Source organism: Vulpes vulpes, chromosome 13, assembly GCF_048418805.1.
Source record: "Vulpes vulpes isolate BD-2025 chromosome 13, VulVul3, whole genome shotgun sequence".
In the NCBI taxonomy this organism is placed as follows: domain Eukaryota; kingdom Metazoa; phylum Chordata; class Mammalia; order Carnivora; family Canidae; genus Vulpes; species Vulpes vulpes.
This window is the reverse complement of record NC_132792.1, coordinates 116,024,152-116,048,739: the sequence shown is the minus strand read 5'-3', so window position 1 is coordinate 116,048,739 and position 24,588 is coordinate 116,024,152. Positions and strand designations below refer to the sequence as shown.

The following is a 24,588-nucleotide window of genomic DNA, read 5'->3' as shown; positions in this document are numbered from 1 at the left end:
CAATGTTTTTGCAGTTTATTTAGAGTATGGGTCTTAGACTTTTTGTTAAATTAATCTATGTAATGTTGTTTGATGCTATTATAAATGGTATTTTATTAAATTTCATTTTTAAAGGTCTTGCTAACACAAAGGAATATAATTGAGTTTTTTATATGTTAACCTCCTATTTATTGATTTTATATTTTCTTGCTAATTCTAGTAAATTATTTGTGGAGTCTTGTTTTGTTTTGGTTATAGGGTTTTGGGTTTTTTTTTTTAATTTTATTTATTTATTCATGAGAGACACAGAGAGAGTGGCAGAGACACAGGCAGAGGGAGAAGCAGGCTCCTTACAGGGAGCCTTTGTGGGACTTGATCCCAGAACTCTGGGACCACGCCCTGAGCCAAAACCCAATGCTCAACCACTGTGCCACCCAGGCGTCCCTTGTAGAGTCTTTTGGACTGGATTTTCTACACAGACAGTTGTGTCCCCTATAAATAATGACAGTTTTACTTTTTCCCTGCCAATCTTTATGTTTTCATTTCTTTTTCTTGCTTTATTTTACTGTCTGTACTAAGACACAACTGCAGTACTAAGTAGAAGTGCTGATAATAAATAGCCTGGTATTGATGAGACAGTTACTCTGTCAGTCTGACACTGGAAATATTTTGAAGGTTTCAATTAATTGTTAATGAGATTTTTCTTTGATATATTTCATGATTTATTGTTTTAATTTGAGCTTTTGGTAGTTTGTCTTTCTCAGGTTGATTGGTATTAGTTTTATTTATTTTTTTTAAGATTTTATTTATTCATGAGAGAGAGAGAGATAGAGGCAGAGACACAGGCAGAGGGAGAAGCAGGCTCAATGCAGGGAGCCCAACGTGGGACTCAATCCCAGGTCTCCAAGATCAGGTCTGGGGTGCTAAACCACTGATCCACCTGGGCTGCCCCGATTGGTATTAGTTTTAAGTGTATTATTGAGTATCAAGGTTTTGACCATCATTTATTTCAATGGTTCTCAACCAGGGACACTTTTGCTTCCCAGGGAACATTTGACAATGTCTAGAGACGTTTTTGGTTGTCACAGCTGGGGATGAGGATTGCTACTGGCATCTAGTGGGTAGAGGCCAGGGATGCTACTAGGACAGACACCAGTGAGTGCATTTGCTAGTCCAAAATGTTAGTCATGCTGAGAATGAAAAGCCCTGATCTGTATCACCCTCTTCATTTTATAAGAAACTGAGGCCCACAAATATGAAGTGATTTGCTGTTACCTATTTTAAGTAGCAGAGATCCCACACTTCCTATATTTATGAAGAAAAGTAATTGTCATCATCTGATAGATACTATGAAAAGGTTTGCTTATATATTCTCTATTCCTCAAGAAGGTAAGCATCACTCCTCATATTATATACATCAGGACATCGAGACAGGCGGACCTTCATCCATCAATTTATTCAGTAAACATTTAGGGAGAGGTGCCAGAGTTTTTTGTTTGTGTTTTAGAAGTAGGAGATACAGGGATGAGTAAAACTGATGGGCATAGTGGAAATTATATTCTAGTGAGGAAGACAGACCAGTAACAGTTGAGTAAGGATGATGAACTATGGAAAGTGATACAAAGAAAAAAAGGGTGAGGAGAGAAGAGATTAGAGGCGAGGAGGAAGCCCACCTTCGATATGGAGGTTGGAAATGCTTCTTTATTGTGCTGACATTGAAGCTGAGACCCAAAAAAGGAGCAGAAGATAGCTGTGGTAAAAGTCCGGGGGACTGTGTCAGGTGGAGGGAACAGTGTGGATGTGGGCTAATGCGAAAGAGAGTGACATGGCTATGAAGTGAGAAGAGACTATTGTGTCTGGCATACCACCATCGAGAGGGAAGGTGACTTAAGACTGGAGACATAGGGCAAAGCCTTAAGCTGCAGTGAGGACTTTGCATTTTATACTATTTGCAGTGAGAAGTTGCTGAGGTCTTCTGAGCAGGGGAGGGAAGTGATCTCCTCTGTATGTTTAAAACTGCCACTATTGCCTGTACAGTCGATTGGAACAATGGAGCAAGAGTAGAAAGCAGGAAGGCTGGTTAAGAGACCATTGCAGAAGTTCAGGAGAGAAGGAAGACAGTTTTGAGATATTTTATTCTTGCTTTGGAATTGGAAATTACTGGATATGGGAGTATCCATACTCCCATACATAGGGTGTGGGAGGATGGGCAAAAGGGAAAAGGCAAGGATGGCTACTAGGAGTCTGGCTAAGGACCTGGGTTGAATATATTGAGATGGGAAAGATTGGGGGAATGACCGTTTTCAGGGGGGGCAGGAAGAAAAGGACTAACTAGTTTGTACATATGGGAGTGTCTGACAGTTACTAAAGCTGTCGTGTGATTTCATTTCCAAATGCTCCATTTTCAGTGGAAATGATGAAAAGTTTATTGTTTTCCTAGAAACATTATTTAGAAAGACCGTATAGTACATTTGGAAGAGTACTAGGTTGGTTTTCAGAAGCTCTCTGGGTTCTACGCTCCTCAGTGGTGCGATGATTTTGGCCACCATCTCCGGATGATCTCTTCATCCAACAATGGGTGTGTGGACTTGATGTTCCTTGAGGTCCCTTTTCAGCAGTGTTTTGTAGCTGTGCACATAAGCTGTCCCCTCAGTTTTTCTCTCACTGCTCCGCCTAGAATGTCTGTATCGTCGCCCTGCTCCCGGACTAGGACTTGTTATGGGTTTACTTTGCCTACATGGAGTTTACAGCCACAGATATTTGAATCAGACCTTTCTTGTGCCTTTTCCCCCCTTATTTCTTGAACCTCAATAGTTTTATAGTTAGATATAGACAGAAAATTCTCAGATTTCCTGATGTTGCATTCCTTGTTCTAACAAAAGCAATTGATCCTTTGTTGCCCTGACTAGGAGTGTAAAAACACTCCAAGTATTGCAGTCCAATGTTTAACTATAAAAGATCTTTTAATCTGTGTCCTAGCAAACATTCGCCTTTTGGTCCATCCTGGATATGCCTTGGCTCTTCAAAGATTCAGTAAAGCCCACATTGTGCAGAGAAGGTGGGTAACAGCAGGAACCACTTCCCTGAGAAATGCCTGTCCTCTCCAGCCTAGTGTAGAACCGGTTCCCATTTAGAGAAATGTGGAGGAACCCACAGTTCAGCCCTTCCAGGGAAGGCACTAAAGTACTGCCTAGGAATTAAGTACACACATCAATCAAGCTAAGTCTTATCCCCAGTTAATATATAATAAAATATTAACAAAGCTAAATCAAATGAGTTTTCAGTTTAGCTATATAAGTGGAAAGCAATTTTGAGGTCTGTTGCATAAAGAATTCCAGTTCCGTGGTAGAGTAGCAAATAAATGGGATTGGGGGTGGGGTGACAAGGGCGGGGTGGGGGGGTAGATAAATCACCGGTTATTATCTCATTGCTATCAGCAATCGTTCTTTAAGGCCAACATAGTGGCTTTATCAGGTTTTCTAACAGTTGGATTTCAAGATTTGTTTGAAGAAGTAAATTTGTATTAATTCTAGTGAATACATTTGAAGGATCCATCCTGTGCTGTGAGCAATTCATAGTAACTAACAATAAGGCCCTGTAATAGTCCAGTATTGGTTTTTACTTAATAAAATATTTAATCATAAATGTCTGAATTCTGCATCTCCCACAGGAAGGCATTTCTGTGCCCACTGACAAGGATAATTTAGCAGTTTCATAGTTGAGCGCTTAATTACTCATAATTGTGAAGGGTAAGATGTGATGAATTCCTCCTCAATGGACATACTAAATATTTTAACTAAGGAGATGACTTAAAGTAAATTAAGCTAGTGAGATCATTTATTACATTGGTTAAAAGCAGTTTAAGAAATCTATCCTGTCCCACATTCCATTAGATGAGAATATGTGCATGATTGTTCCTGCTCTGTGACATCTGCAGGCTGCACTGTTGGGATGGAAGGCAGGTGTTTGGGGATGGGGGTTGGGAAGAGAGTATGAAGAAGTTGGTGTGGTTTTCTGGATTTGTGCTGTTAGGTTTTGCCTGAGTCACTCATGAGGATCCTTAGCTATATGTGGAGTTTAGTTCTCAAACTAATGGGAACATCCTTTATGTCCTTTTGGTTGGTCTGAGAGCATTTGTCCTACATCAGAACAAAGGAAAGGATTTGACAGCATGGGTCTCCCTTAAACCTCGTTGGTGCATTCTTCAGGGAAGATGGGCTGAAGCAGTCAGAGGTAGAATGAAGAGGTAAAGGTACAAGCAGAATGTATTTGTAAAATACTTTTTCTAAATTTCTGAATATAAGACTTATATTTTGGAGTAGAGGAAAGAGGGATCCAGGTATTTCCGGAGTTATTAGCTGAATGTGTCAGCTACAGTTATGTCGTATTGTAAAAGGCTCCAGAGCCCTCCTGCTTACCATTAGGGAAGGTTGAAACAACTTGTCTCATTAAGTTAAGCTTCATCCCTTGAGTGTCTTATTTAGCTTTACTTCTCTTCGTTCTCTTTCCCCAGTGATTTGGGTAAAGTATCTGAAAACCACTAAAGGTAAAAGGTTGAAGCAATCCCAAATTTAATAATCTATCACCTTTTCTTCGCGTATCTGAGTGTAATTCCCAGCAGTTCTTCGCGAATTCATTAGAAGACAGCAAGTCATTAAAAGTTAATAAGAAACTATTTGTTTCCGTGAGTGTGAATAAAACCACTTTGTGAGTCTGACATTCTTTTCCAGCCACAAAAGCCTTGCTTTTAGCCAATTTCCATTTTCTCTGTCTCCCTAGCTTACTCCTGGATGGGGCACCTCTGATAGCAATCCACAAAGCCAGATATTACAAGAGGAAAGATGGCCTAGCCCTGGGGCCTGGACCATTTGTGACAGCTTTGGAGTATGCCACAGACACCAAAGCCACAGTAGTGGGGAAACCAGAGAAAACATTCTTTTTGGAAGCATTGCGGGGCACTGGCTGTGAACCTGAGGAGGCCATCATGATAGGAGATGTAAGTAGTAAAGCCTAGGAAATGCCCAGAGCTTACCTGTCACGCTGGGAAGAGCCAACTTGGAAGTACTGCTTTGAAACACTAGCAGACTCTTACGGCAGCTATCAGATGGTAGTAATTGGGTACCTATAAACAGCTTACCAGAAGATGGTTAGTGATATTCTTCTAAAGAATTGAAATTTTGAGGGACGCCTGGGTGGCTCAGTGGTTGAGTGTCTGCCTTCCACTCGGCATGATCCCGGGATCCTGGGATCAGGTTCTGCATCTGACTCCCCTCAGGGAGCCTGCTTCTCCCTCTGCCTGTGTCTCTGCCTCTCTCTCTCTCTGTGTGTCTCTCATGAATAAATAATTTTTTTAATCTTAAAAAAAATTGAAATTTTGATTATTTCTGACATTGTTCATAGTGTGATGAGATATATGTACAATCAAAAGGCCATTAAATGCAAGTCAATTAAGTGCTTTATATATCTATTGGAAAAAAACTTTACACAAATTTTAAGTTTTTTTGAGTGTTACATATGCAGGGAGCAATGTATACCTACAGAATTCTATTATTATTGATTTTTTTCCTAGTATATGCTTTATAGAAGAACTTCCCAGTCAGTGTGCCACAAATAGCTCCAGATATTGATTGCCTCAGCCCTCTGAGTGGTAGGGCTGGACCTGGATGATGGGAGGCTCTAGCCAGTGACCTCTGGCCATGAGCACCTTACCAGTTTTCCCCAGCATCCTGGGAAAACATTATTTTCTACATGTGCCATGAGGGGAAAAGAGCTAGAAAGCACACTGCCTGTGGCAAGGATTATATTTCAATTTTAAGTAAATCCATTAGGCTAGAAGGGACCATGGAGGTTGTCTGTTCCAAACCTTGTCATTTGATAGACTAGGATGCGGAGGCCCAGAGAGGTAAAGCTTCTTGCCTAAATTCCCACAGCTAATTAGTGGCACAGCTGGAAGTGGAATTCAAGGCTCTGGACTTCCTCCAAAAAAATTCTGGATCCCTTGCTTGCTTCACTTGTATAGTGCAGACACATCCCGGTGCTCATTTCCACTCCCTTACTCATGAACCCAAATAGGATAGTCACTAACCTTGATGTTGCTTTGAGAAACCATCTTTTCAGTCACCTTTTCCTCTTGGCAAACCTTTAGCTAACTTTCCTGGGCAAATGTGTGTTTGAAGAAGTGGAGGCGTCAGAATTCTTTATCTCAGGAGTTACCAGTATTGGGACAGGGTGGAGAGAGGCACATGGTGGAAGTGTTCAGCTGCATGGAAGGTTTTTGTTATCCCAGAGATGGTGGGTTTTCCCTCCCTTTCCTTGCCCACTTTTTCCCACCTTCCTTCTTCCTTCCTTCCTTCTCCCCCATCTCTGCCATTTCACTAGGACAAGTTTAGATGCAATGCAAGGTAGTAAGTTAGACCTTAAATGAAGATCTAACTTTGATACTCTAAAACTTATTTCCAGGGTCTATTGTTGAATGATATTAATGATTTTTACTACTGAGGAAAAGAGTTCTTCAGGCACGATCTGAATGAGTCCTGTCTATAAAGTGCTATAAAGACATAAGATGGCAGGATTGATTTTCTTTCTCTTTCTCTTTCTCTTTCTCTTTCTTTCTTTCTTTCTTTCTTTCTTTCTTTCTTTCTTTCTTTCTTTCTTTCTTTCGGAGAGGGAAAGGGGTAAAGGGGGAGAGAGAATCCCTAAGCAGACTCCATGCCCAGCACAGAGCCTGGCATCTGACACAGGGCTTGATCTTACAACCTTGAGATCTTGAGCCAAAATCAAGAATCAGATGTTCAAACCAGCTGAGCCACCCAGGCACCCCCAAGGGCTGATTTTCTTGGTATTTCTTCCAGTCCTTGGATTTTTATTAACTCGTGTTTATCATCACAGTCAAACAAGCATATTCATCTTATCTTGGGTAAGAAGTGGAAAGAGGAGGTGCCTTTCTAACCGATCTGTTATATCCAAGAGTGAAGAGAATCTCAGTATTCTGATTTTGCTTGATCTTATGTTTGAGGGACGACTGGCTGGACTGGCTGGAAAGTAAGTATAGTGTGTTACATGGGCTGCAGCAGAGCTGTCTTCTGAATGCAGTCCATTCACAGTCTGCAGTTGGATCATTCCCCTTCAAAGCTGCCAAATGAACAGAATGCTTTTTCCCATGATCTATTTTAAGAGGACACAGATGTACGTGAGGAAAACATGAACCATAGATGCACTCTTTGTGTTTGATCACTAGAATTAGACTACATTAGACTACTCTGTTGTACACTTTCCACTTCTCCAACACCTCCTTTTCCAGATGGCATGCTTCCTCAGATGGTTCCATGTGGACTTACCTCCTTTTCCCCTCTTGTATTTTAAGAAAAGATAATGCCACCACAGTTTGCCATCCCAGCTTAATCAGTCAACTATCAATTGATAGCGTTTTGGTGACAAGCTAACTGAAGATAGTGAACTAAATGCTTTCTTTATGCTTTCCTAGGACTGCAGGGATGATGTTGGTGGAGCTCAGAATGTCGGCATGCTGGGCATCTTAGTAAAAACTGGTATGTATCTTCTGTATAAGCCTTCTCTAAAGCAAGATGGTAAAACACACGGTTGCTTAAAGAACAGTCTTTGCAGAAATGACAAAGCCCACTGGGCACATTCATTCTCTTTCTGTCACAAAGCAAAAATAAAATGGGCTCAGGATCTTAGCAAAAAAAGACATTGTGGGAAGGCCGGTGCTGCATAAAACTAGGAAGATGAGTTTAGAGGTCATTTTAAAACTTAACCAGAGGGGCACCTGGGTGGCTCAGTGGTTGAGCAGTCTGCCTTCAGCTCAGGGCGTGATCCCAGGGTCGTGGGATAGAGTCCCACATCGGGCTGCACACAGAGGGCCTGCTTCTCCCTCTGCCTGTGTCTCTGCCTTTCTCTGTGTCTCATGAATAAATAAAATCTTTTTAAAAAAATAAAAATAAAACTTACCCAGAGATATTCATGCTGGTCGACAATTAGTATTTATGATTTTCTTGATACACAAATCACCACATTGAATGGACCAAAGACCACTGACTTTGTGATACTCTATAAAAGTATCTCTCTTTCCTTTTTTTTTTTTTTGGTGCCAGCTATAAGATAGTAGGAACTAGTAGGCTAAGGGATCTGATACTTTCTGTTGAACATTTGCATTTTTTTTAAAAAATCACACAAAAAACTATTATCTTTCACTTACTGTTTTAGGAATTATTTCCTGTTCCAAAATTAGGTATACTCTTTGTAGCCCCTCAAAGTAAATTTAAGGTAAGAGCAGGAATGTACTGGGGAGGACTGAGCTAATACAGTATTATGACTCCAGAGGACCCATTAGTGTTCTGGATCCTGGCCTCAGTGTGCAATGACTAGCTGTGCAAGGGCATGTGCCTGGTTTCATATAATGCAAGTGAAACCATTTAAGAGGTTTTTCCTAAAAACGAAGATTTAAAGTTTCAGAAGAGCCACAATATGGAAATTTTTTAGAAAAAGTACATTCATTTACTCCTGACATTTATTCAAGAAAATGTGGTTGCATAAAAGCTATTTTAAATTTAAAAATAGAAACAAAGCGTAGCTCCAGCTACCATTGAATAAGAAGTATTTGGCAAGGCCCTGTATGAACAGAGTTCAGACTGTGCCAGGGTTCAGAGGGAATTGTTGGAGCCTTGCAGATAGTGGTTCCAGTCATTCCAGAATGAACGGTGTGTTTGTTGACATTTCTCAGTCAAAATGATTAGCACCATCCCGAAAACATTACTACCCTTTGATGTCAGCAAAAAAGAGGAAGTATCAAGAAAAACTCCATAAAAGTCACACTCATCATCCCTCACTCTATCTTAATTTTCAAATTGCTGCCATTCAGTATTTTCTGGTCACCAAGGAAATCTTCAGACAACTATTTTTCCTCTTGCGTATTAGTCCTGTGAACATTTTTTCTCTTTAGCTCACATAATTAAGGATTTATACTAAGCATTAAAACCATCCTAGGCCAGTGTCTTGTAGGCTCTGCTCCCCCTCCCCTTGGCTGGCCTCTGTGGCTGCTCCCTTTTCCTACTGGCAGGTGATTGTGATCAGCCTGTCACAGAGCCATCCAGTTAGTCTTAGAGAAGCCAGCAATATCACACAGCCAAACTGAAAATGTATCACCAATAAAGCAGCTGAGTCCAGCGCAGGGAAATAGGCCTATTTGTCCTGTTGGTGCCTGGTCAGAAAAATCCCAAGTAAGCCCACTGTTCTAAAGGCACACAAAATGGCTGGCTCCGTTGATAAATTTGAGCAAGTACTAGGCTTCCCAATGTTGAAAATTATTGTAAGGATTTTAATCTAGTCCATAAGTGCTTCTTGTGGATGGTCTTAAGCAATTTTGTTTCACCATGAGTAGCACATGGTAGAAGCTCGGTATACACTTGCCCAGTGATTTATTAATAAAGATTTGCGACTAGTGCTACCCAGAATTTGTTTTGTTTAGCATGTAAAACAGTCACCTAGAAAAGATGGAGTCATCCTTTATCTAATATCAAAATGGCTTCCTGTCTCCCCTTCTGCTCAGCATCTATTCATCTAGGAAAGCACAGACTGCCACAGTGAGTGAGGCAGTGAGTGGTGGCAGCCTGCTTCATCCACTGAGCCCACATTAGTGAGCACCTGCTTTATGCCAGACACCATTTGCGGTGCTGGAACTCTCACACCTATATAAGGCACTGTGTCAATGTGTACTTTGTAGAAGTCCCCACTTGCAGGCCTAGACAGTAAAAGCATTCTGCAAGCCCTTATCTTCGTCAAGATAAGTCAAGAAACTTGACTTTCACATACACTCCCTTAGGCCACTGAATCCAGGAAGTAGGTATGTGACTTATATATGAGACCAGTAGTTAGTGACATATACGAGACCAAGTAGAAAATGTGGCAAGAGTTTGTACTAAATGGAATTTAAGCTTGAGAAAAAACTAGCAGCAGAGTTTTCTGTGTGGCCCATACTGTGGACAGGTGTCTTGAGGATGTTGAGGTGAGTGAGGCAGATACTCATTACCTTTATACATTTGATGCTGGCTCCATTCCTGTAGGAATTCACAGTAAGACAAGATGCAGTGCATCTGGTGTGAAATGGGCTTTTCAGGCTTTGTTTGCTGGGCAAAGCCTCATAAAGAGGTACGTAAAGGATGGTGGGAACTGTAGGAAACAGTGGGTCTGTTGTTAGGGGAGCTGGATTTAGGCAGAGAGTGCTGGAGAATGCAGAGGGATAAGTGGCAGAGATGACAGAAAAAGGGATGAAAGAGCAAAGAAAAGGGGAAGTGCAGAGGCAGGCCAAGAGGCTATAGAGCACTTGGCCTTGTTCCCCAGGACTTCAGCTGAAGCAGTCTGCCTGCCTGCCTGCCTTAAAAAAATTGTGGAATGCTCACCACATGTTAGTCATTATGTTTGGTGCTGGGAATGAATACATTGGGGAAAATAACATAGTCCCTGCTCTCAGAGAACTCACAGACATTAAAGGATAAATATGTAATTGCAACACATTATAAATATTGTGGAGGCAAAGAACAGGGTGCTGAGAGAGAGAATAACCGGGAGGAGATCTTACGGGGATGGGAATATGGATTTTGGCCTGAAGCATGCAGAGGGAAGTGGGGGTGAGAAGCCTATTGCCAGCAAAGGAGAAGGCAGGTGTGAAGGTCCTCAGAGAGCCAGGTCCCGTCCAGGACTGCAGTCTTGTGGAAGCACACCCAGAGGGTGGGGGGGTGCTGGGCCAGATGACAAAGGGCAGTGGTAGGGATTTGCACTCTTTCTGAAGGGCAGTGGGACCCTTCTTAAGCATTGTACCTGCCCCGTGGTGCCCTGCTGGGCAGACTGTCCTGCCTGGCTCAGGCCTGAGTGCATGCATCACTTTCTATCCTCACCCCTGGGTGCTCATTCATCAGACTCACAGGATCCTTACATAGCAGCAGCACATGCTGTTTCCAGTCACCCTCAGGAGCTGACAAAGCCTCTGCCCTGTGGTGTCCCGGCTTCCTGTGAAAAGCATTAATTCAGTCACCATGCCTATCTTTAGGGCTGTTGGGGAAGAAGATGATTTCCCCAGCTCTGGATATCTGAAAGAAACTTTAGCTGCCAGCTGCCAGCTGCCCTGGCCCTATGAGTGTCTGTTGTGAAAGACCAGAGTCCTGGGAAAATGCTGGATGTGAGATTTCTTTGAATTGCCTCATTGCATCTGAAAGCCTCAATAAGAGATGCTTCGGGAGATGGGGAGCCCCTGATTCTCCAGTACTTGCCAGAGTGGTTCTGTGGTGGCCCAGGTGCTCATGGGATGTGATTAATGTGGCATTCTAGCAGGAGCCTTTGTTCACTGGCTTTACTTTCATTTCAGGGAAATACCGAGCAGCAGATGAAGAAAAAATTAATCCACCTCCTTACTTAACTTGTGAGAGCTTCCCTCATGCTGTGGACCACATTCTGCAGCATCTACTGTCTTCCTCTGTGTGAATCAGAAGCAACTGGAGATGTATCTTTTCATTGCTCACAATGAACCCCTCCCCATCTCCACGCCAGCATAGACAGGGACCAGCACTCCTCTATTGTGCATTAATTAGAAAGAAAGGTATTGAACTGCAGCCAGCCACTACGCCTTGCTTATCCCTTTTATTTTGCAAAAGAAGATGAGAAAGGGGAAGCTGTGATTTTCTACCATTCCTTTTAAAATATTCATCAGGTTAGTCAGGGCTGGGAGGGAGAGCCTACTGCAGGGCGTCGTCGTGTTCTCTGCTGTCTCCTCACTGGGACACTGGAAGTGGGGAGTGTTCAGATTGTGAATAAAATTGAGTGGCGTTTTTTAAATTATAAAATAATGTGTTGAAAAGTACATTAGGCTATAGTTTTAATATTAAGTTCAACTGTGAAATCCATCAGAAGTGCCAAGTGGAATGAATACAAGTCAGAAGAAGCAAAATAAATTGTCCTTTAGCCCAAGTGATCAAGTGAATTTGCCTTAATGGATGTTGAAAACCAGATTATCTACTGTATTATTCCCAGCACGGGTGACTTCTTTTTCTCTTCATTAGCCAGAGATGACTAATTTAAATTTAGAACCTGATTTTAATTTAAAATAATATTTCCATTAATAACCTATTCATTGCAGATACCTATTATACTGTGTAACAGTTGTTTTGGAAATTTTATGTAAAATTAAAACTATCAGTATTTTACAGATGTTTTAATTAGACATTGTTATTAACAGGAACAGTGCAGAAACTAAAATCAAGCCTTTAATGTCTTATAGACCATGCATTTTTGAAGTTAGCGTCCACCAGGGTCCTATTAACTGTACATTTGCAAGATTTCATTATTTTTGCCTCTGACACTATGGGAAAAATCTTTGAGAAGCTATTGGGACAGATTCAAGCTTTTATGTACTTGGTTACTACAGCTGTAAAATGAAATCTCGTCTGGTAGCATGGATTATTCTTCTCGTGTTAGACCCACCAAAATGAAGGGGACTAAGTAGGTAATGATTTTCCTAGTGCATTTGCATACTGTGATAATCCTGGGCCTTGGCAATTGTTTTACAGGACTCTTGGGCATTGAATTATTAGCATGTAATTGTACATCATTGTGGCGTTCACCTTATTGAAGCACACACCGATGTTAATGAGCTTCGGGCTTTGATGCTTGTTTAGAGATCAGCTTGATCTTGGACGGCAGAGAGGAAAGCTAAATAAATGGCAGCTCCCTCTCCTTTTGGTGGTCTTTTGATCACTCTGTTCTTGTCTCTGCAGATGCCCTGACTTAGTACTAACACAGCCTAGAGTGCAAAGGACAGATGTGATAGGACTGCCACCACAGATCCGAAGCATGAGTGGAATGGCCAGGAGCATAAGTTTGGGGGCCTGACCAGCAGTTACACAGCTCTGTGCCCTTGGGCAAGTCACCTAAGCTCTCACACCCCTGTAAAATGGAGACAGTGCCAGCACCCGCCACGTAGGCTTGTGGTGAGGGTTAAATGCATGACCAGCGTCTTAAGTATTGAGAGTAGAATCAGGCAGATGCTGAGTGCTGTGTGTTTTGGGGCGGACGTAGCAAGACTGTCCACACTGAGTGATCTGAAAAGTCTCGATAGAATTCATCTCAAAAGTCAGTTCAATGGGGAAGTCTTCCTGGGGATTAAAAAGAAAGAGACACTGTACTCCATTTAAACTCGCACACGCAGAGGCACATAGAGAAGCTCAGAGTGCAGGTAGAGCATGCCGCTTGTGCCTGATGGATGTCCTGCATTCAGCTTGGGCCTGTTGCCTGGGTGCCTGGGTCAATGATTCCTTGGCTCAAGCACCATTGAGTGCTGGTTGCTACGTGCTAAGTGCCATGCTAGGAAGTAATCAAGTGTACAAGAGAAGGATTTTACCCTGAGGACCCTTACTGGTGGAGGAGCTAGGGAGAACACACAAGATGCTATTAGTACTCCAGTGGCCTTCCTCTGAGATGTCCGCCTGACTGCAGGTGGAATGAGGCGTCCCCTCCTTTGTGCTCTCATAGCACTTATTACATTACACTTCGCTACTCACACGTCCCTTCTCCCTACCAGACAGGACAGTGTCTCGTTCTTCCTATACCTCCTGCAACCCAGTTAGGCACTCAGATGGTTACGGAACCAATACAAACTAGTAAATGCTATAGGAATTTAATGTTAGAAGGTATAGTGATGAGTAGGAAGGAGAAAATTTTCATTTTGGATTCGTTTCCCATAGGAGAGGCCACATTAGACACTCGGAGATAAGGGATCTGATGCTCTAGAGACAGGTTAGAGCTAAAGCAAGGAAGCAGACATCACTGATGTGCCAGGACTCAAACAATGACAGGAATAGGTAAGGCCATGTGAGAATAAGGTCCCCAGCCAAGAAAAAGGCTTCTTTCCTCCATTCTAGTTTGGCTGTATTTAACAAACACAGAGCTTGTTAGCTGACACGTCCACAGTGAGCTTCAGGAAGATAAATGAAAATCTTGTTTTAGATCCAGGTTACTATAAACATTGCTAGCACAGCCGGTTGGTCTGCCTTGGGCTTCATGGAGGATATTTAATAACTGAAGTACCTGAAAGACTTCGTTTTTCCAGCCATCCCATTTAAAGCGCTTTCCTGTGGTATGACCTCAAGGACAGTGTTTGCATCATTTTTAGTACAATCCTCTCTTAGGCCCAGAAGAGGCACCAAGTGCCATTTTGGAACTGGAAAAGGTAGTAGACAACACTCACTAGTCAAGAGCGGATTACTGAGCATCTGCTCTAAGCCAGGGTTGTGCTGGGTGTGGAAGAAGGCAAAGCATCAGCCCAGTGGTGGAGACATGGTTGTCCCACCACTTCACTCTCATCCTTCCAGAATTAGCTAGTTGTGCAGTAGCTCTTCTACCCACCATTCTGCATCTGTCGGAGCTGATCAGGGCCGTTGGAATACTGTAGTCACTGATGTCAGAAAGTCCCTTGGAAGGATAGTGTCATCACCTCACCCTTAATCTCACACTTAGAAATTATTGTACCACGTTGGACCAGAAAGTTAAAAACACACCTGCATGGGTTATGTTCATTTGGTTTGGGATCAGTAGTGGTTCCTGAAGAATGAAACTGAAATCCTTGGGCACCTACAATAAAGAATTTTTAAAACACTAATCTATTTCACTAAAATACTCCACCTTAACCAGCAGAATCCCTTTTTCATATTAGCAGATGCTTGCATAAAGCCATGTTTGTGGGGATCCCTGGGTGGCGCAGCGGTTTGGCGCCTGCCTTTGGCCCAGGGCGCGATCCTGGGGACCCGGGATCGAATCCCGCGTCGGGCTCCCGGTGCATGGAGCCTGCTTCTCCCTCTGCGTGTGTCTCTGCCTCTCTCTCTCTCTCTCTCTGTGACTATCATAAATAAATAAAAAAATTTTTAAAAAAGACACTAATGCTATAAAAAAAAAAAGCCATGTTTGTGTTATCAGGTTCCTTTGGCATAAGTCACAAAAACTTTTCTTTTACATAAACTAGGACCTTTGCTGACTTTATTAGGCCAGCCATCAAGGCCTGTCACCCTGAAGCATGCTGCTTTGTTTAAGGGACAACCAGAATGAGACACCAGAGCACCAGAAATCATTTATCATTGAAATTATATAGCCTTTAAAATCAATTTTGAATACCTTCCTCTTTTCTATGCTTACCTTCACATCCTACACAACTCAACTCCTGTTTGTTTCACTGGCTAATGCACCTGAGAATACCAAATTACAAATGCCAACTGTGGGTAAGGTACAAAGGAGGACAGCAGAGAGTAGCTCCAGTTATTAAGATGCATATCTTCTAGTTGGGAAATCAAAGCATATAAAAATACACCTGAATAGTCCAGAGGACTCTGACAAGTTCAAAGTATGTTATAGAAGTCCTCTCAGAGAAGTGGTCATGTGCAGTGAACTATGTGCTTTGGAACAATAATCACAGCTTCTAGCCTGTGAAACAGATAAAGCGCTCATTTTAAAGAATGTTGTTTTAAAGGATATTTCATTCAATGGCAGTGACAAAAGTACCACAACCATGGGAGGCTAACATTTTGAGTAGGGTAAAAAGACAAAACCTACACACAACTACTTAATGCAATAGATCTATGGCTACATGATGAACAGGAAAACAAGGGAGAGGATTATTTCAGATAAGGCTGTGATGGCTTGATGGTGACGTAAATAAGATGCAGGGACAAGCTACAAATTCTAACAAATACTTAACCTTTGTTGCCAACATCTGGGCATCAAGAGATCTCAAATGCAAATTGGATACTGCTGGTTTTCCTAGGAAGACCAAGATCTGGCAACGTTGGGTCATGAGAGCTATACCACTGCTACGTTATTCAAGTAGTCTCACCCTCTCCCAGCCCTCACCTCTTCCTTCTTTTATACCCAGCTTACTTTACTCATGTGTTACTATGTTCCAAGTTCCTACAGGTATTGTGACTTCTGCATTTTGACAAAATACCACATGTTGGATGAAGTTAAATTTTCCTCCAACAATAGGCCACGTTCCTATATCCCTATAAACTCGGGTTTACTTCTAATCCACTCTTTAAATAATAGAGACTCTAAACATAGACTAATATGTCTTAGTTTGTCTCTATTTCTCAGAGCTCCACTAAAATCAAGGTAAAGAAATAAAGAAGGTATAAGCTCAAGGAGAGCCACGAGAGCAGATACCAGTGGACGAGAGGCTATGATAATTTGAAGGGCGGAGAGTGGATGGGTTGTTAACAAAAATCGGCGCAAAGAAAGACAACCCAAACAGCCTGTGGAACCTCAAAGATCCAAGGCTTGGAGACACCAGGTAGAGTGGAGGTGAGGTGTGAGGTAGGTTGAGAAGCAAGGAATTAGTTTGAAGCCCGTAAACAGAATGGTTGGAGCCCCAGAAACTTTCCCAGCTCTGAGCAGCCAGATGCATACCCCCAGCCAAGGTAGAAGAAAGGAAGTTTATTCTCTAGAAAGGTGGAGCCAAGTAAGGCCTTGGGGAGAGCAGGCATGGTGGTGAGCCCAGGGGAACTACAGGCCTGAAAATTGGGACTGGGTACATCTCTGCTTATTCTATAATGGTTCCTGGTGCCTTTCTCTTAAAACACCAGGACCAGAGTGTATGGGAATGGAATGGACAGTTTATCCAATATTGCCCATTTGGAAACTAATACTGATAGATATCTGACAGATCTGGGAATATGCTGCAAAAAAATAAGAATAGATACTTCAAAAATCAAGCAAATGATAAAACAAGGCACCTATTAATGCCTGAAAAGACAAAACCAACATAAAGGGAATGTAATTTTGATTCACTAGTTGGCTCTGCATGAACCGTATGTGTTCTCATAGAAATACTGATTACTGAGTTAACCTAGATGGTGGGGAAAGACCTGTGTATTGGTAGGGACACAGCAGAGGGATGAAAGAGCTACATCTCATTTCATCCAAAGCGGGAAGCCCTTAGTCTATAAAACAGATAAAAAAAAGTCACTGAACTAAAAGGACCTGCAAACATACTTGCATAATTATTTGGAGACAAACTTTCTAAGGGAAAGAGGAGGATTGAATATGCAACTCAACAAGATGGAAGTATTACAAAGATGAACTTAGAGATTCTTAAGAGGAATGAAGGAAGGATGTGGAGGCATGCCAGGACATAGTGGTATGTAGGGTTGTATGTGCCATGAGGGATGGCCAAACCCTGCTGATCCTGAATGGCGTAAGGGAAGAGCGGTACGCTAAAAGATGCCAGACGTCAAAAGGCATGCTCTCCCCAGGGGCTGTGTCCTCTGCCCCTTTGCCTGTTCACTTTTAACTACACACACACACACAAACCAGAACAAATTAGCAACAATTGAGGTTCTATCCAAGTGAGATCTTGTGAAAACAGAAAGGATGGTAGTGGCCTAAGCTCCAAGAAATGCCTGCTGACAGCCTGACAAAATGATCCCAAAGCACAGAAAGCAGATGGTGGAAGTTGAACAGAATGGCAGCCTGAGACGTAAATTTCGTGTACAGACTTCTACGTCTGGGGTAGCACTAATGTTGCATAGTGCAACACCATGATCACAAAGAAGTTTAAGTTCAGCCTATACTAAGTTGGGATATCTTTGTTTATTTTTAATTTGTTATATAGATGGTGTATTTTCAGTTTGGCTACATTGCCCAGGAAATGGCATTTTTAAAGGCATTAGAGAATATTCTGTTCAAAATAATCAGTATCCCCCCTAAAGTCCTTTGTTTTTGTTTAAAATTAGGGTAAAATCCTTTGGAATATTTAGCTATCCAAAATGCCCCTTTCCTGCAAGTTTTTCTTTGGAGGAGGAGTGTGCCTTGCAGGGATGAAGAAAATGAGGTGAGGAAGGGGAAAAGGAGGTGACTACCACAGGTGAGTTCTAGCTGAGAAGAGGGGTGGTGGCATCACTTAGAGACGTGATTATCATCTGAAAGTAGATGCCTCAAATCATGAGATTCTGAAGGAGATGCTTCCAACTGTTGACAAGCCCCTGAGAAGATGTGGGGGAGCCAAAGAGCAGGGGTGACCTAGGACAGCGATTGTGGAATCTCTGGTTCCCCAACCTAAGCTTCAGATCCACTGAGGAGCTGTTCAGTGGGAAGAGGGCTGAGCACATGGGAAGGGGAGAGTCAAAAGATGTTCCTAGGAGCCAGAACTCAGAGGGCTCAGACTGGAAGCTGGTGGGGGGTTGGGGGGACAGACACCCTGCTACTAGCTCTAGACTCAAGAAGCTCCTGTCCTGAAGTAGATCTGAGACTCTGTGGGTGGGAGCTAGTCTGGTCAGGCTTTGCTGCTGATAAAACTGGTTGGGGTCAGAGTTAGGGAGGGCCGATGAGGTTGCGGATGTTGGCAGAAGAAACACTCTACATGTCCTTCCCTGTGCCCATTCTTAACCACCCTGGAGCCCATCAACTGGGCGGATAGTCTGTCAAGTTCAGCTTCCACTTGGCTCCTCAACTCAGAGCCACTCTGTGCGTTCCAACACAACTTCCTAAACTACATCTTTTTCTTCAAAATGAAAATACCAATTCACAAACAAGGAACACTGTAAGAAACTGTTCATCAGAATTGTGCGGGGTCTAGTTGTGAGAAAAGTCTTTGTGTGACTAATAGCATATACACTTGTAAATGACATCTTCAGTATTTTGCTGGCATCAATGACGAAAAATTAACACAAATACCTCTTATTTCCAAAATAGTATAGTTGTTCAAACAAACTCCATCTTCAAGGATAATTTTTCTGTTCCAATCATTGTTCCTCTGCTTACACTAAGAAATTAGGAGGCCTCTGTGGTTGATCCTGGCCAGGGCAGGATAAATGTGATTTCATACAGACTCGAACTCACTTTGCCAGGCTGAGTATCTTTGAGTCAGATTCTTTGCTGAAGGCTTGGTGTGAGCTAGCACATCTAAGAAGTCAGCAGTGGTCACTGTATCCAGCTGGATTCCAGGTAAATTGCTGCTCTCTGGATAAAAACACAACAGTAACAGCACAATAATTGACCTTATGGTGATCAGTGCTCTTGAAATGCTAATAGATCTTTTTTTCAAGACAATGCATAATGCAGCATTCTTAATGGTTAATGCGGCAAGGGGCAAGACTAAAGAGAGCTGGGGAAGAAATTCTTTAATGGGCAATTCAGCAACTCAAGCCCAGATAAAAAATATGACTTAAATGCATCATTATCAAAGTAGTGTTTAATAGTTATAGAGTGCCGCAAATGGATCCAGCCCAACATCATAGTGTGCCAAAGAAATAAAAGCCTGAGCCCCAGGGAGTTTATCACCTGGGACAAAGTTGATCCAAAACAGAACAATAGAGGAGAAATGAGTTGAGTACAGGAAGGACAATTTGACCAAAGAACGTTGCAAGTGTGAAGAGCCACCCAAGAACAGGAGCAAGGCTCCATCTGCTGGTGAAAGTTGGGTTTTTTTTTTAACACATTCCTCTCCCATAGTATCTTTGCTGTGATCCCGGCCATACCTGATGGATGATTTTCAAGGGCACTGAAGATCTTCCTCATAGGCCGCATGGCTGCTTCCCTGCAGACGAGCTTAATGTCTGAACCTGAGTAGCCCTCCGTCTCCTGAAACAGCCACAGACCAGCTGTTGGTCCCTAGCACTAGCTGAGTGCTAGTGGTGATTACGTTCTTATAGGCAAGACCCTGTATGAGAGCCACTTTTTCGGCCCTGTATCTGTCCCCCAGGAACACTACACAAAGATTCCCACAGCTATGATGCTTGTAAGGGGAGAGGCTGCTTACGCGTTTGGATAACCTGAGAAGCTGAGCAATAAAGAAAACTTCCTACCACCATCCAGATATATGCTGTAAGATGCTGGCGGAGAGCAGACCACCCGTGGTAGCCTGATGGGGCCCTTGTGTCCCAACCTAAGGATGATCACATTTGGTAAACACTTCGGTTCTTGTAAATAAGATCATGCTTGCCTTTGAGGAACCGCAGAGAACATCATATGTTCAAGTGTCCACTCATAGGGGGCAGTGACAGCAGTGACCAGGAGGGTGGCAGGCCCACACCCTCATTTCCATTTGTAAGAGACTTCTTGTGAATCATCACTAGTCCTTTGCAGCCTAGGGGTTACCCATTTTGCAGATGAAGAAACAGGCTTCTAGAGTAAGTGGTTTCCCCGAGGCCACACAGCTAATAAGGGGCGGGACCAGGATTTGACCCTCCGTTCTCTGAGTGAAAACCCTGTGCTATTCCCACGACATCACTCCACCCTGTTCCTCCCTGCTGGAATGTTTCTGAGGGACGGAGAGCTCACTCTTTCACATTGCACTGCTGGGGCAGCTCCGGTCTTTCCTGAGTGACTCAAGGCATATGCCCCAAACAGCTCAGGAGAGGACCCAGCCCAGAAGATTTGCATAGCGGCCGCCAGGCCTGCAGGCGCTCCCTCCAGGGCAGCCTACCTGGCTCAGCACGCTGTACTCCAGCTCCGTGCGCAGCTCTAGGGCTCTGCTCTTGCTCACAGGGGGCAGCCAGTGGTAGATCATGGCCCGCCTGGCCTCCCGGCTCGGGAGATCAACCAGAATCCTTTTCTCCAGGCGGCGTAACATGGCACAGTCCAGCTCCCTGAGATCACATAGGAAATAAGGGACATGCCTGGAGCAGTCAACTCACTTCTTAAGCAACAACTATATTGTAAGAACAATTTAGCCATTGTAAGAAGCAATTCTGTGTTTTAACTGTTACTCTATACCTATACCTGAGCAAATAGGACAATTACTTCATGTTGTTTGGGAGAAAGAATTGATTAAAAAAAGGAAATGCATTCCCCAAAACACCTCATGTAAAGGAGATAAACTTAGGTGATTTAAATTGGGGGGGAAAAATCCAACTAACAACAACCAAATATGAGTATTCCCATTGCAGTTGTACCATGAATTATTTAGTCTGATCCTGCCAGTGAGTTATCGTTCCTGACAATAACTTGGGCACTCTGGGAAGTACATTAATTCTTCCCAAACTCTCATACATTCTAGAGCAAGTGGCTGTCTCACTCCATTGCTCTGCTGAACTCCAAAAGAGCAAAAGCTCCTTCCAGGGTGCTCAGTGCAAATGTAGCCCTTTGAGACCCTCGTGCCTGCTCCTCCCAAAACACCGTCAGGCCAGCATTATGCAATTTTGCATCTGCAAGCCAATTCTCTCAACTTCTTAATATAAAATTTCCAAACAAATAGAAAAGTGGAATAAAACAATGGATATCCATTTACCTTCCACCCTAATTCAACGGCAGTTAACTGTTTCATCATATTTGCTTCATATCTATTTATCCAGCCAAGTTATTTCAAAGTAAATTACATCATGAAAGGCCACCCCTTAATGCTTTCACATTTCCCCCGATAAGGACATTTTCTTAGATAGCTTCGACTATTATGACATCCAACAGAATTAATACTGAATGCATAATGTGCCTAATGTTCATTCCATATTCAAATGTTTCCAGTGATCCCCCAAATATCTTTTCCAACCCAAATCCAATCAAGGATCATGTATTACATATGGTTATATCTCCTAACTCTCTTATCGTGTAGACCAATCTCCTTGTCCTGGCTTTGGACTTGGCCTTGACCAAGATAAGCCACATTCTGGACTCACCTGATGTTTTCATCATGATTTTGTGTAAGTAATTGGTTCTATGCCCTGTCATCTAAGATGGAATTTAGGTCCAAAAGCTTAATTAGAATCAGGGTAATGATTCTTGGTGAGTATATTTCATAGATGATGTCTTCATATTCAATACACCAGGATCCACAGGTTGGTGTGTCTCACCATTAGTGATGTGGTCTTATTGGGATCACCTGGTGACCACAGATGTCTCCATTGTAAACATCTCTTTGCAAGTAGTAAGCATTCCATATACAGTACGTTGGCACCACGTGAATACTCCTTTCCCCATCCCCTCTCAACTAGTGGTTTTAGCATCTGTCAATGATCTTTGAATTGGTTATTTCATAAGACTGCAAGATAGTGATTTAAATTTTTTTTTCATTCCAAATGTATTATTTGGCACTTTGATAAAATAAGTTTTCCCTCATTAACTGGGGGTCTTTGGTCCCCTTGAATTACTGTGCATATTAATAGTTCATTTTGAGTGTGAGTTTGTGAACTCTTTATATGTTAATATTTCAGGTTCTTAGAAGGAAAGGAAACATCTATTTGATTTCCTAGTATAGAAATTAGGTGGTGCCTGTGTGTTGGTCTGCATAACCATTAGTAAAGAGTAATGGTGAAAGCATCCTCACCAGATATTTCTCATTCATAAAGACACAAAACTTTCAGCGCATCTTTCTGTTTCTCTTACTCTCAGTCTAAATCTCTATGCTGATACTGCTCCCTTTTACCTTGAAAAATGAAAACACTCTTTCAGGGAGCATATGTGAATCCTAATGTGGTGAGACAAGATTTCTTTAAAAATTCTTTTCTTTACCTGTTTTTACTCCAGTCCTGAGCTGAGACTCCATAGTCTGGGGGTGCTTTACCAGCAGTTAACAATCACCTATTGCTTTTTTCCATTTGTTTTGTTCTTTATCAGCCAAGCCCTGTTGAAATTTTATTTCACATCAGAGACTCAGAGCTGCTCCCCCACCCCTGCCCGTGCAGCCATTCCCCATCTCAAAGCCAACATTTGTATTCAAGGCACAGAGTCAAGGAAACGTCACAAAACTCTATGAAATTATTTTTTGTGTTTGAAACCTTAATAAAAGCTTTTCCTTAAGTAGTAGTTCCAAAGCGGTAGGCACCAGCTTCAGCATTTTACAGATATTAACTCACTTAATCCTCACAACAACCGTCTGAGATAGGTACTATTTTTATACCCATTTTAAGGTAAGGAAACTGAGGCATGGAGGTTGAGTTGCTTGCTTGAGGTCAGAAAGCTAGGGGATAGTGGCAGTGGATTTGAATCCAAACAGTGAGACCCCAAAGCATGCCCCTTGGGCACCCGTCTGATGCCAGTACAATAACGGCAAGTAGACTGCTGACCATGATGAAATCTCAGGACCCCAAGGACAAAGAGAGGATCATAAAAGCTTCCGGGGAGAAAAAAAGCAGATTACTGACAAAGGATCAGTAATAAGACTTCTCATCAACAATGCGAGACATTAAAGGAAAATAGAGCAATGCCTTCAGACTTCTGAGGAAAAATAATTTCCAACATAGAAGTCTGTATCTTGATCAGGCAACTAAGTTAGCGGACAGAAAAAAGATACGTTCAACACACGAAGCCTAAAAGTTACCTGCCACTCACCCTTTATCAGGAAGGTACTGAAAGACCAAAGGGAGAGAATAAACCAAACCAAAGGGCTATACAAGATCCCAGAAACAGAAAGAAAAAGGAATCCCTGGGATGACAAGGTGAGGTGCCAGGGTCTCCTAATCCTACTGGGTGCAGAGGATCATCAGGTCAGGGTGGTGTTGGCAAGAAGATTCCAGCAGACATGTCTCCAAGAAGATGAAATGGATAAGAATACCAAGGATGTTTGAATGAATCCAGAGTGGATTTGGACAGCAGAGAATTGTGACTGAATGGAGGAGGTGGTGGGAAAGGAAAGATGGGGAGGGAGGGAACATGTAATGGAGAAGAAACTATTAAATTCACATTTTAGGAATTCAGTTCAGGTCAGCAATTCTGACCACTTGCCACCACGCATGTTGTCCCCGCTAAGTCTCCAGAACACAGAAATTAATGAGACACACTCCCTCCCTATAACTAGAGATACTACTAGGGAGGCTTTGGTCTTGGACTGCAGGAATGTTTAAACGTCGAAGATAAAAATGGGACTTGAGATCAGACTACAACCCAGGAAGGAAACAGACTGCCCTGAAGGAAACTGCAGAGCTGGGGGTGACAAGCAGTTGCTGTATTTCTTTCAAGGGCTTTCCTTGGGCCAGCTGCCCCTCCTTCAACGGCAGGAGACTGCCGAAGGGATGTTCTCTTATAGGGGTACCTTCTCCTGGGTCTCCCCATCCCGTCTAGAGTGACTTCTTATTGAAAGGAAGACCAGACCCCCAGCATGCCTTAGGAAAATGGAGTCATGCAGGAGGTGGGAAAACAATACCTCACTATAGATGTCTGTATTGATCAGCTAATGCCCTAAAGCAAGAGATTTACCTCAAAACTGCTTGTGGGCACAAAATAAGTGCAACTCTCTGACAGCCAGGTCTGATGAATGCACTTTTAATGACATCAATAATAATATAATCATACAAGGGAGGAAACAAAGGACAAATGGAATGTACCCAGGAATTATTCTTTATGCCAATATAGTTATATGAAAGAATTTAACGTGTGGCAACCAGAAAACACTCCCTTTAGTTCCTGCACTTTGATTCTTGACTAGTTATTCTGTTCTCATGTCTCCTTTTTGGAGCTTATCTGGTGCTTTCATCACTTCAAAAGGTGAAAGCAACCAGCAGGAGTGACAGGAGACACAGCAGAGCCTCACAAGGCCTCAGGCCAGGCTGCGGGGCCTCTGATCACTGGCCTCCCAGAGAGTTGCCTGGGCCCAGGGGCCTTGGACCCCAGCCCCAAGGGCTTCTGCCCCAC

At 42.7% G+C, this 24,588-nt stretch overlaps 2 protein-coding genes across 15 annotated transcripts in view; one reads left to right on the top strand and one right to left on the bottom strand.

The window, feature by feature from the left end:
* HDHD2 (haloacid dehalogenase like hydrolase domain containing 2) overlaps nt 1-14,767 on the top strand; it is a 37,383-nt gene extending 22,616 nt beyond the window's left edge. For 8 of the 12 annotated variants that reach the window (XM_025997066.2, XM_025997071.2, XM_025997067.2 and 5 more), the window contains exons 5-7: nt 4,759-4,975; nt 7,463-7,526; nt 11,357-14,641. In XM_025997066.2, coding sequence (XP_025852851.1) covers nt 4,759-4,975; nt 7,463-7,526; nt 11,357-11,472 — 397 coding nt within the window. In that variant the 3' untranslated portion in view covers nt 11,473-14,641. Of the gene's footprint in view, nt 1-4,758; nt 4,976-7,462; nt 7,527-11,356; nt 14,642-14,676 lie in introns of those variants that run through there. The other 4 variants (XM_025997069.2, XM_072732322.1, XM_072732323.1 and 1 more) reach the window with 2 other exon arrangements.
* Nucleotides 14,768-18,702: 3,935 nt separating this feature from the next.
* Nucleotides 18,703-24,588, bottom strand: part of KATNAL2 (katanin catalytic subunit A1 like 2) — a 65,959-nt gene continuing 60,073 nt past the window's right edge. For 2 of the 3 annotated variants that reach the window (XM_025997063.2, XM_025997065.2), the window contains exons 14-16: nt 20,450-20,612; nt 19,503-19,605; nt 18,703-18,984 (exon numbers count right to left, since the gene is read on the bottom strand). In XM_025997063.2, the coding sequence (XP_025852848.1) occupies nt 18,845-18,984; nt 19,503-19,605; nt 20,450-20,612 (406 nt within the window). In that variant the 3' untranslated portion in view covers nt 18,703-18,844. Of the gene's footprint in view, nt 18,985-19,502; nt 19,606-20,449; nt 20,613-22,470; nt 22,583-24,588 lie in introns of all 3 variants that reach the window. The other variant, XR_011996248.1, reaches the window with a different exon arrangement.